This window comes from Pseudophryne corroboree, chromosome 11 (assembly GCF_028390025.1).
Source record: "Pseudophryne corroboree isolate aPseCor3 chromosome 11, aPseCor3.hap2, whole genome shotgun sequence".
Lineage (NCBI taxonomy): Eukaryota > Metazoa > Chordata > Amphibia > Anura > Myobatrachidae > Pseudophryne > Pseudophryne corroboree.
In genome coordinates, this window is record NC_086454.1 from 82344007 (window position 1) to 82357111 (window position 13105).

At 47.3% G+C, this 13105-nt stretch overlaps 1 protein-coding gene across 1 annotated transcript in view; it reads right to left on the reverse strand.

Moving 5' to 3' along the window:
- Positions 1-2818: 2818 nt before the first annotated feature.
- LOC134968904 (solute carrier family 13 member 1-like) overlaps positions 2819-13105 on the reverse strand; it is a 121323-nt gene continuing 111036 nt past the window's right edge. The window contains exon 16 of the mRNA XM_063944475.1: positions 2819-4969. Within this exon, the coding sequence (XP_063800545.1) occupies positions 4835-4969 (135 nt within the window). The 3' untranslated portion in view covers positions 2819-4834. The remainder of the gene's footprint in view (positions 4970-13105) is intronic.

The window sequence follows — 13105 nt, forward strand, 5'->3', positions numbered from 1 at the left end:
CCACGACTCGCTTCTCATCTCACCAGTGGGAAGTGGAGAAATATAAATTAAATCGACAACTTAAAGTACATGAACATTTTTCAGGGACTTCCTCTGGAACTCTCACTGGGACTACTACTGATGCTTCTGTGTGTGCATTTAATAAGTCTATACCGCCCCAATTGGCTAAATTGCAGAAGCGGAGTCTGTTTGATCCTGTTTCATATAATGCGTCTATTAAAACATTCAATAGAATGTTAAATGATGAAGTGTCTAGTCAGGCCCACTCTGGTTTGGCTAAATATGTACGCAATAATTTGAATAAAGAAGAATTTCTTTAACAATTTAAAAGATCTATCTAATTATTCTGATATCACGAAACGCCCTGCAGACAAGGGCGGGGGTATCGTGGTACAGAATTTGTGTGACTATAGAGCCGAACTTGAGAGACTCTAGTGTTTATAAATTATTGGACTGTGATCCTACTTGCAGTTTCTATACAGTTCTTTATAATAAATTGTGTTATGCAGTTCAAACAGATTTGATTTCTGAAACTTTGATGAAGGCCTTGCTGATTGAGTCTCCTAAGGTACCTGTCCTGTATTCTCTGCCTAAAGTTTGGTATGTCTTCCAGGGCGTCCTATCATAGCAGCCCGTGATGGGTTATTTCAGAGTGTCCACATACTTAGATGTAATACTTCAACCTTGCATAGTTACTAATGAGAGATATCTACTACGGCCTTTCTTACTAAATTACAAGACCTGGACATGATTCCAACTGGCTGTGTACTTTGTAGTATTGATATCTCCAGCCTATATACGGTAATCCCTAATGTAGAAGGTTTGGCTGCTGTGCGCAGATTAATTACTAATAATCCTCTATATAGTGGCCCTGATGTTGAGTTATTCCTGGACTTGCTGGAGATGGTGTTAACTTACAATTACTTCTTGTTTGTTGGCAAATTCTTTTTGCAGACCTCTGGGTGTGCGATGGGGTCCCCTGTGGCCCCATCGTATGCTAATACGTACATGTTTGTTGCAGAACAAGAAATATTCTTTGATAATCCAAAATTTGCTGATTATATTTTGTTCTTTGTAAGATACAAAGATGACCTGTTCATCGTGTGGAACACCACCCAGGAGTCTTTTACTGAGGCTATTGAAACACACAATTCCACTGCAGTGCACACCCCATCAAAGTTACCTATAATACCAGCACAGTTTGTGTTAACTATTTGGATGTCCTTGTGAGAGCGTGTGATGGACATCTTATTACCGAGTTGTATCAAAAACCCACGGATAGGAATACATTGTTACACTCAGACAGCTTCCATCCCAAACCTTTGAAATTTGGCTTGTCTTATTCACAATTTTTACGTGCTGTATATCGATGGCATGATTGATAAATGTATCCAACGTGGTTATGATGTTAATTCTCTCTTGCGGGCAAAGGAGAAGGCGTTGGGATGTAATAGACAGGTACTGCTTAAAAGTAAATATCCTGGTGATAAAATGAGAAGTAAACGTATGCCCTGGGTTAACCATTTCAACACACATAGTGGTGCCATTTAGCATACAGCAAAAAAATGATGGCCTATTGTAGCTTCGGATGTGAAATTAAACCTTGGGGACACATCCATTATGTCTGCATATAATCGGGGTCGTGATATAAAGGACTGGGTAGTGAAGACTGATATCACAGGCTGGGACAGCATGCAGAGTGAACAAAACACCTTTTTAACATTACAAAAGGGGTGTTATAGATGTTTGAATTGCATCACCTGTAGGGCATTAACCACGGGTAAATTATTTTGCAATCCATATAGTGGAAAGAAATACTACATCAAACATCGAGCAACATGCACTACAAAATTCATCATTTATTTGATTACATGCCCCTGTGAGTACAATTATGTTGGGAAAATCGACCGTACACTGCGTGTAGGGATCGCCAATCATAGATTGGCTATCAGAAATGCTGTTACCACTGGAGCAAGTGACCAACCTGTTGCCAATCACTTCTTGCAGGCTAGGCATCGTTTAGCGTGTTTAAAATACATGATCATTGATCATGAACCCAGCAGTTTACGTGGAGGTGACAGGTCGCTCAGGCTATTGCAGACGGAATCTAGATGGATCCATGAATTACAAACTTTAGCTCCATGTGGGCTCAATGAGACATTGGTTCTGCATTGTTTCTTATGAATTGGAGTCTCTGTTCTATATTGTGATTATGATTGTTGCATTTGTTACACTATTCTTATTATTGCCATTAACAATATACGTGCTTTCAACAATGCTGTTTGATCTCTAATGTATTTATGCTCTTGCATTGTTTATTATTTGTTGTCACGGTTACGAGTCGAGGGATGGTGGAGTCATCAGTGGGCGTCCACTCCCGCGGCCCACGCCGGGGCTGATTGCATCTGATCACACCTGGTGGGAGCCTTTCTAAGGTATGAGGCTTTTTGTATCTTGTATGTCTGATGAAGAGGTGAAATAAACAACTTGAAACGTTGCATTAATTTCTGCTCTGGTTTTGGATTTGTCCGAGTGCCGCCTCCATCCATGCTATATTGGACCGTTTGATAAACAAGGTACCTAGGAGGGCACCGGGTCAGGAATTGTCTGACTTTGAAGTGCTGCCACAAGCTCATGTTTTTTATATATATATATATATATATATATATATATATAATACACACACACATATATATATATATATATATATATATATATATATATAACATATACATACACACACACACACACACACACACACACACACACACACACACACACATATACGCAATATGAACATATGAGATGAGGAAAACCATTATTAATACAATCGTTGCATTTTATTCAAAATTATTATTAAACACTTGGGAGTCTCTGATAGTCTCCCCCTTTAATAAGATACTTAATTTACAGTACAAAACCTCCCAGAAACAGAATATGACCTTTGTGCAATTCATCTGTGATAATGCAGTTATTTTATCCTACTGTGCAAATAAAAAAAAGCATTGTCCAGCACATGCCAAAGGAACGTACAATGGGCGTGGGCACAGCTGCAGGTCACAGACAGCGATTAATGCCAATTCAACAAGAGCATATAAAAGCTATAATATCAGGGCAACAGCTTCAAGTTTATCATGCTCCTGTCCTGTAGAGGGATATGGTCATTCCCAGCAGTACTAATCTTAGTGTCTTGATACTACAGTGTTAATCTCCTCCCATTAGACATAGAGATACCAGCTATCAGTGAGTCCTGCACTGTACAGCATTTAGGTACCGTAGGAAAGAAGTCCAGTTAATAAGCAAATCAAACATGTTCAATAGCACCAACATGAACGGAGCAGAGATTAAGGGTTGTGTCACACGGACAACTTGAGCTTTACGCTTCTGGGGCTGGACCAAACTGGAAAACCGCTGCAGCTTGAAAGGGAAAGACGTTTTCTTGCTACTTAAAAACCATCAGCTGGAGAGAAGAGGACGTGTAACGGAGAGACTTTTCTAACGCCATCAAAATTATGTTCCCAGCATTTTAACAGTGACTCAGTCTACAACACTAGCCTGGCAAGCTTTCATGAGTCCATGATCTGTAAGAAATAGTATTTGGCCAGAAAGCAGATGTGATGATAATACTGAGAAAGATGTCCCCCTTGTGACAAAACCCTATATGTAACCCTTTCACTACCAGGAGAACATGAAATACATTTCCTCTTTTTTCCCCCCCAGCCCAGTAAGCTATCAATAGGTTTCCAACGACTACGAAAGGATGCACAGGGAGTTTTCTTGTGAAGGTTGTGTTATGTCTCAATAATTAGTATGAGCGTAAGTGGGATTCACATGACAATCGTTTTAACCTTATTTGAGCTGGTGCTCATGAGAACCCAAATTGGTCTCTTGCCACTCCAACATTTATCAAACCTTTTCTCCAATAAACGTAGCAGGTCACCTCTTGACGATATAAATATTTAATACCATGTAGAAAAATTAGTAACCAAGTGAGTTAAATTCACCAGCACGTGATTAAGTAAATTCCCAACATAGACCATGTGTTATGTGAGAAGAGGGCTGAGAAACCTTTGAGTGGACTTCTTACGTTGGTACATAAGGCTCCGTAATCACTACCACTGGTCACGTTCGCACGTATAAGAAGTGGGTGGAGTCTGATTAGCTATTGCATATGAACAAACAGCCCAGAAGAAACTCAATAAAAGTTTTTCCCTTTAAAATAGACACCATCTCAAAATATTGCTATAGGAGAAGGTATTAACTTGTTTTTACTAGACGTATCACAATTTCCATATCTTTATGGATGAATTGATATATTAAAAACTTCTAACATTCTTGGCAAGTGATAGAAGTTACCGGGAATGGTCAATGATAATGAGGCTCAAGATAAAAGAACGGAGGGATTTATAGACCAAAGAGAGGCGTGGTGCCCTAACCAACATACTTCACCAACGGTAACAAAAGGACATGGGGTACCATTAAGCCCCTCTGTGGCCACAGCAACTATATATCCATTATCGATTTTTTTTTCTTGAACTTTTAAGTAGTACATACCTGCCGGAGCAGCGCATATGATGCTGCACATGTGTTCTTTTATTTTGTTTGTACCCAATTTCTAACCTCTCCCTGATTTACCTATTAATGGTTCATCGATAGGTCTTCCTAAACCATAGCCAGCCTGTGCGCTCCACCTGCCTAATTCTCATGAAGCTTGGTTAGTAAGAAGCTGCGCTCCGTGTAACGTCATTTGGAGAACATAGGTTGGCCATGAAGGTGCCGAAGAGTCAGTCTGAATTTGCTGTCATCACATTACAAGTCTAGATACAAAAGTCTGTCATGGTGATGCTGATGTGTTGTGTGATGCCCAGACCGGAAACGTGTTCAGGTCAAACATGGGGATTCCCCAAGTATAAAGTCCAAACCATAATGTAATCATGCTGATCAGATTTGTCCCAAGTCCTGCTTTCATCTGTGGGAGAAATGAGACAAAGTGTTAGACAAACGCCAAAACACACAAGGGACCATTCACAAGTAATGATGTGCAGAACCAGTGCTTTTACTTGCGCCGCGCAAGCCATGCTGTTGCACGTGGCACCCGCCACTGCATTTTTCGATGCTCCAGGTGCTCCGCCTCCTCCCTGTCATAAGTACTCTGCTCGGGTGGCGGAGGTTCGCGGAATGACGTGTTTGTGTCGTCACGTCACGACGCGTCATTTCATGAAACTCCGCCCCCCGAGCGGAGTACTTATGACAGAGAGGAGGGGAAGCTGCTGGCGGGCGGAAGCATGCAGTACACACCCATGACAACGAGCACTACACACCCCTGGCAACTAGCATTACACACCCCTGAGCCCTGGCAACAAGCATTACACACACCTGGCAACGATCATGACACCCGTCCCAGAGCATGAAACCCCTGGCAACGACCATGACATCCAGCACGTGAAACCCTTGGCAAGGAGCAGGTAATTTAAATTAAGAAGCTTTATTGTAGGGCATAATGTATCACGGGCATTGTGGTGTGTGGCATAATATGGTGTAAGGGGCATTACTGTGTGGGGCTTAATACGGTGGAATTAATTTTTTTCCCTGTGGTGGCGGAAGTCTGTTGGAGCAGGGTCAAAAACTGGGGTGTAAGGTAGTCTTTTCCTTCCTGCGAGACCACGCTCATTTTAGCAAGACCAAGCCCATTTTTGCGAGGCCATGACCCCTCGTCGGGCTCATGCGAGCAAATTTGTGTTTCTTATATCTGGAGAGGTGTGTGTGTGTGTGTGTGTGTGTGTGTGTGTGTGTGTGTGTGTGTGTGTGTGTGTGTGTGTGTGTGTGTGTGTGTGTGTGTGTGTGTGTGCATTTTTTAATGCCGATGGGGGGGATAATTTTTAAATCTTGCACGGGGAGCAGAGTTAGTTAGAAACAGCCCTGCGCAGGACTATATCATCTGCGGCTCTGCCATAGTGCTCGATTTGCACAAGTGAGCCAAGAGGTCCGCCAATTGACATGGGGTTTGTGGAGTAGCATGGTGGAGTTTGTGGAGGGAATAGTAGCTTGCATAGGATGAGTGGAGGAGCCGAGGGTACTGCTTGCAAAGTACAGAGTAGGAAGGGTGGTGCGCCCAGTTTTGCAGATCAGTCTAAAATTAGACTTTATTGTGGGATGCGCGATTATTGAAATATTTAAAAAAGAGGCAGTGATGGCGCACTGTATGGCCGGTGCCTGCTGTGCAAAAGTTGCATCAGTTGGTTCAGGTCTTGTCCTGTACTTTTAATGGGAACCATCCTGCACCTACATATTGCAACTCTGTGAAGAACCAAACCTACTGGCAAAGTCCAAGCAATACAAACAAATGTTATATAATGTATAAAACAAAAGTTATATAGTATAAAAGTGTGTGTGTGTGTGTGTGTGTGTGTGTGTGTGTGTGTGTGTGTGTGTGTGTGTGTGTGTGTGTGTGTGTGTGTGTGTGTTGGGAGTGATCCTAATGTCTCGGTAATATTTAGGAATAATTGAAGCAATAAATGAGGGTAAGGCCGGGTACACACCTAAATGATATTGGCACAACCGCACATATACAGTGAGTATGTCTGATTGACAGTGTGAGAGTGCTCAATCAAAAATATATCGTATGTAGAAGATAGGAGGACTTTAACATGTTCAGAGAAAGTGTACTGGAAGTAATGTACTACAACCACCAGGGGGAGACAACTACCAAGTTATACATTTTGCTCTGATAGCATATATTGTGCAAAAATATATAAAATAAGAATTTACTCACCGGTAATTCTATTTCTCGTAGTCCGTAGTGGATGCTGGGGACTCCGTAAGGACCATGGGGAATAGACGGCTCCGCAGGAGACTGGGCACATCTAAAGAAAGATTTAGGTCTATCTGGTGTGCACTGGCTCCTCCCCCTATGACCCTCCTCCAGACGTCAGTTAGGACACTGTGCCCGGAAGAGCTGACACAATAAGGAAGGATTTTGAATCCCGGGTAAGACTCATACCAGCCACACCAATCACACCGTATAACTCGTTATAGGAACCCCGGTTAACAGTATGATAACAACGGAGCCTCTGAACAGATGGCTCGCAATAACAACCCGATTTGTGTAACAATAACTATTTACAAGTATTGCAGACAATCCGCACTTGGGATGGGCGCCCAGCATCCACTACGGACTACGAGAAATAGAATTACCGGTGAGTAAATTCTTATTTTCTCTTGACGTCCTAGTGGATGCTGGGGACTCCGTAAGGACCATGGGGATTATACCAAAGCTCCCAAACGGGCGGGAGAGTGCGGACGACTCTGCAACACCGAATGAGAGAACTCCAGGTCCTCCTCAGCCAGGGTATCAAATTTGTAGAATTTTGCAAATGTGTTTGCCCCTGACCAAGTAGCAGCTCGGCAAAGTTGTAAAGCCGAGACCCCTCGGGCAGCCGCCCAAGATGAGCCCACCTTCCTTGTGGAATGGGCTTTTACAGATTTAGGCTGCGGTAGTCCCACCGCAGAATGCGCCAGCTGAATAGTGCTACAAATCCAGCGCGCGATAGTCTGCTTAGAAGCAGGAGCACCCAGTTTGTTGGGTGCATACAGGATAAACAGCGAGTCAGTTTTCCTGACTCCAGCCGTCCTGGAAACAATTTTTCAGGGCCCTGACTACGTCCAGTAACTTGGAATCCTCCAAGTTCCTAGTAGCCGCAGGCACCACAATAGGCTGGTTCAAGTGAAAACGCTGATACCACCTTCGGGAGAAACTGAGGACGAGTCCTCAACTCTGCCCTATCCATATGGAAAATCAGATAAGGGCTTTTATAGGACAAAGCCGCCAATTCTGACACACGCCTGGCCGAAGCCAGAGCCAACAGCATGACCACTTTCCACGTGAGATATTTCAAATCCACAGTCTTAAGTGGTTCAAACCAATGTGATTTCAGGAACTCCAAAACCACATTGAGATCCCAAGGTGCCACTGGGGGCACAAAAGGAGGCTGAATACGCAGAACTCCTTTTACAAAAGTCTGAACTTCAGGCAGTGAAGCCAGTTCTTTCTGGAAGAAAATCGACAGGGCCGAAATCTGGACCTTAATAGACCCCAATTTGAGGCCCAACGTCACCCCTGCTTGCAGGAAATGCAGGAATCGACCCAGTTGAAATTCCTCCGTTGGGGCCTTCCTGGCCTCACACCAAGCAACATATTTCCGCCAAATGCGGTGATAATGTTTTGCAGTGACATCCTTCCTGGCTTTGATCAGGGTAGGGATGACTTCCTCCGGAATGCCCTTTTCTCAGTACCTTGGGAATGAGAGGCAGAGGAGGAAACACATAAACCGACTGGTACACCCACGGTGTTACTAGAGCGTCCACAGCGATCGCCTGAGGGTCCCTTGACCTGGCGCAATATCTTTTTAGCTTTTTGTTGAGGCGGGACGCCATCATGTCCACCTGTGGTCTTTCCCACCGGTTTTCCAGCATTTGGAAGACTTCTGGATGAAGTCCCCATTCTCCCGGGTGGAGGTCGTGCCTGCTGAGGAAGTCTGCTTCCCAGTTGTCCACTCCCGGAATGAACACTGCTGTCAGTGCTAACACATGATTTTCCGCCCATTGGAGAATCCTTATGGCTTCTGCCATTGCCCTCCTGCTTCTTGTGCCGCCCTGTCTGTTTACATGGGCGACCGCCGTGATGTTGTCTGATTGGATCAGTACCGGCTGGTTCTGAAGCAGGGGCCTTGCTTGGCTTAGGGCATTGTAAATGGCCCTTAGCTCTAGAATATTTATGTGAAGCGAAATCTCCTGATTTGACCACAGTCCTAGGAAATTTCTTCCCTGTGTGACTGCGCCCCAGCCCCGAAGGCTGGCATCCGTGGTCACCAGGACCCAGTCCTGTATTCCGAATCTGCGGCCCTCTAGTAGATGAGCCCTCTGCAGCCACCACAGCAGCGACACCCTGGTCCTTGCCGACAGGGTTATCTGCTGTTGCATCTGGAGATGGGACCCGGACCATTTGTCCAACAGGTCCCACTGGAAAGTCCTTGCGTGGAACCTTCCGAATGGAATCGCTTCGTACGAAGCTACCATTTTTCCCAGGACTCGTGTGCATTGATGTACCGACACCTGTCCCGGTTTTAGGAGGTCTCTGACTAGAGATGACAACTCCTCTGCTTTTTCCACTGGAAGAAACACTTTTTTCTGGTCTGTGTCCAGAATCATTCCCAGGAACAGAAGACGTGTCGTCCGGACCAGCTGTGACTTTGGAATATTGAGAATCCAGCCGTGCTGTTGTAGCACTTCCCGAGAAAGTGCTACCCCCACTACCAACTGTTCCTTGGACCTCGCCTTTATCAGGAGACCGTCCAAGTACGGGATAATTAAAACTCCCTTCTTGCGAAGGAGTATAATCATTTCGGCCATTACCTTGGTAAAGACCCTCGGTGCCGTGGATAACCCAAACGGCAGCGTCTGGAACTGATAGTGACAGTCCTGTACCACAAATCTGAGGTACTCCTGGTGAGGAGGGTAAATGGGGACATGCAGGTACGCATCCTTGATGTCCAGGGAGACCATGTAATCCCCCTCGTCCAGGCTCGCAATAACCACCCTGAGCGATTCCATCTTGAACTTGAACCTTTTGATATAAGTGTTCAAGGCAGTGGCGTAACTAGGGGCCCGCAGCCCCTGCGATCGCTTGGGGGAGCGCAGGGCTGCAGGGCGCCCTAGCCGCCGCCACTGATTCTGTTTTGGGAAGGAGGGACACGGAGGGCACAGTGCGCGCCTCTCCTGTGTGTCCCTCCTGGGTCTCCGGCGGGCGGTAGCGGTGACGTCACACACCTTGCGCACCGCTGCCATTACGAAGATGGAGAATGCTGCTGCTTGTTCTCTGGCCGCCCGCCTACATAGCCGCTCCGCCTCCTGAGTGCCGCAGCCACGGAACTGCGTTCAGGCAGAGGGCACTTCTTCCTGTGCTCCCTCTCTCCACCTCCTGTGGAGTGGGCACAAAGAGCTGGCTTTCCCTTTCCCCCAGTATGCAGCCACGTAGCCCGGCTGCCCAGGACAATAGTCCTTGCTGCTGTTGCTCCCTGCCGCCCTGTAATGCAAAGCACACCGCCCTGCAGCCCGGGACCACGCACAACCTTCCACCCCAGTGTATCCGGACTGCATCCTCACTGCTCCTACCCCACTCTCTTACCCCCTTCTCTCACCCCACTCTCTCACCCCCCTCTGTCACTGCTCCTTCACCCCTCTCTCACCAACCTCTGTCACTGTTCCTACCCATCTCTCTCACCCCCCTCTGTCACAGCTCCTTCCCCCCTCTCTCACCAACCTCTGTCACTGCTCCTACCCATCTCTCTCACCCCCCTTTGTCACAGCTCCTTTCCCCCTCTCTCACCCCCCTCTGTCACTGCTCCTACCCATCTCTCTCACCCCCCTCTGTCACAGCTCCTTCCCCCCTCTCTCACCCCCCTCTGTCACTGCTCCTACCCATCTCTCTCACCCCCCTCTGTCACTGCTCCTTCTCCCCTCTCTCACCCCCCTCTGTCACTGCTCCTACCCATCTCTCTCACCCCCCTCTGTCACTGCTCCTTCCCCCCTCTCTCACCCCCCTCTGTCACTGCTCCTACCCATCTCTCTCACCCCCCTCTGTCACTGCTCCTTCCCCCCTCTCTCACCCCCCTCTGTCACTGCTCCTTTCCCCCTCTCTCACCCCCCTCTGTCACGGCTCCTTTCCCCCTCTCTCACCCCCCTCTGTCACTGCTCCTACCCATCTCTCTCACCCCCCTCTGTCACTGCTCCTTCTCCCCTCTCTCACCCCCCTCTGTCACTGCTCCTACCCATCTCTCTCACCCCCCTCTGTCACTGCTCCTTCCCCCCTCTCTCACCCCCCTCTGTCACTGCTCCTTTCCCCCTCTCTCACCCCCTCTGTCACTGCTCCTTTCCCCCTCTCACCCCCCTCTGTCACTGCTCCTACCCATCTCTCTCACCCCCCTCTGTCACTGCTCCTTCTCCCCTCTCTCACCCCCCTCTGTCACTGCTCCTACCCCTCTCACCCCCTCGCGGTATATACTGATGCTGGTGGGATTAGGGGGGGGGGGGGGGGGTGATAAATAATAATATTATCTCTTCCAGTATTGTGTACACCAAAAATGAGGCTGCTGTCACAGTCCGAGTGCACCCCATGCCGAGCTGCATTCTCTATTGTTTGTGCTTTCCCTGTACCTAAGCTCGAGCGCAGGGGTGGGAGTCGAACCCGCCCCAGCTGCAGGACTAACGACACGCGCCACCGTGCCGGCCAATCACAGACTGCAGCTCCGTGTAACTGGAAGCTACACTGCGGTGACGTCACACACCTTGCGCACCGCTGCCATTACGGAGACGGAGAATGCTGCTGGGGGCATATTTGGCCCTGGGGGAGCATATTTGGCACTGGGGGCATATGTGTACCTGGCACTGTGGGGGAATATCTGGCACTGGGGGCATATGTGGCACTGGGAGCACAGCCCTAGCAACAAGCATTACCCCCTGGTTACAAGCACAACACCCAGCTCATGAAATCCCTGGCAACAAGCATTACCCCCTAGCAATGAGCATGACACCCAGTGCATGAAACCCCTGGCAACGAATGTTAACCTCTGGCAACAAGCTTGAAGCCCAGCACATGATACCTCTGGCAACAAGCATAACACCTACCGCATGAAACCCCTAGCAACGAGCATGACACCCTGAGCATGAAAACCCCTGGCACCGTGCATGGAACCAAGAGCATGAAACCCCTGGCAATGAGCAGGTAATTTAAAAGTAATTAGAGGCCTTACTGTAGGGCTTAATGTGTAATGGGCATTGCGGTGTGTGGCATAATGTATCACGGACATTGCGGTGTGTGGCATAATGTATTACGGACATTGCGGTGTGTGTCATAATGTGTCACAGGCATTACGTGTGTGGCATACTATATCACGGGCATTGTATGTGGTATAATGTCTCAGGGGCATTGCAGTGTGTGGCATAATGTATAACGGGCATTGCGGTGTGTGGCATAGGGTATAACGGGCATTGCGGTATGTGTCACAGGCATTACGGTGTGTGGTATACTATATCACGAGCATTGTGGTATGTGGTATAATGTCACAGGGTCATTGCAGTGTGTGGCATAATGTATCACGGACATTGCAGTGTGTGTCATAATGTATCACGGACATTGCAGTGTGTGGCATAATGTGTCATGGACATTGCAGTGTGTGGCATAATGTGTCACAGGCAATGTATGTGCTATAATGTATCAGGGGCATTGCAGTGTTTAGCATAATGAATAACGGGCATGATAATGTGTCACAGGCATTACGGTGTGTGGCATAATGTGTCGGGGGCATTATGGTGTGTGGCATATTGTGTCATGGGCATTATTGTGTGTGGCATAATGTGTAAGGGCCATTGCAGTATGTGGCATAACGTCTGGGCGTGCAGGTTGCAAAACTGGGGTATAAGGTAGTCTTTTCCTGCAAAACCACGCCCCTTTATGCAAAGCCACGCCCATTCCAGCAAGGCCACACCCCTTAATTAATTACTTCACTGCTGACAATTATGCGGGGGGGGGGGCACCAGAGAATTTTTTGGATTGGGGGGAGAAAAATTTCTAGTTACGCCACTGGTTCAAGGATTTTAAATTTAAGATGGGTCTCACCGAATATGCTGTGAATACAGTTTTTGGATAGCCACCAACACTGCCTCCCTGGCAGAGGGAGTTGCTGGTAAGGCAGATTATATATATACTGCGCCTAAATTTAGTGCCCCCCCTCTCTTTTTTACCCTTCTGTAGTTGTAGACTGCAGGGGAGAGCCAGGGAGCTTCCTTCCAGCGGAGCTGTGAGGGAAAAATGGCGCCAGTGTGCTGAGGGAGTTAGCCCCGCCCCTTTTTCGGCTGACTTCTCCCGCTTTTTTGAAACTCTGGCAGGGGTATTAATTTACACCTATATAGCCTCTGGGACTATATATGGTGTATATTTGCCAGCCAAGGTGTGTAATATTGCCCTCAGGGCGCGCCTCCCCCCCCCCCCCCCCCCCAGCGCCCTGCACCCATCAGTGACCGGAGTGTGAGGTGTGCATGAGGAGCAATG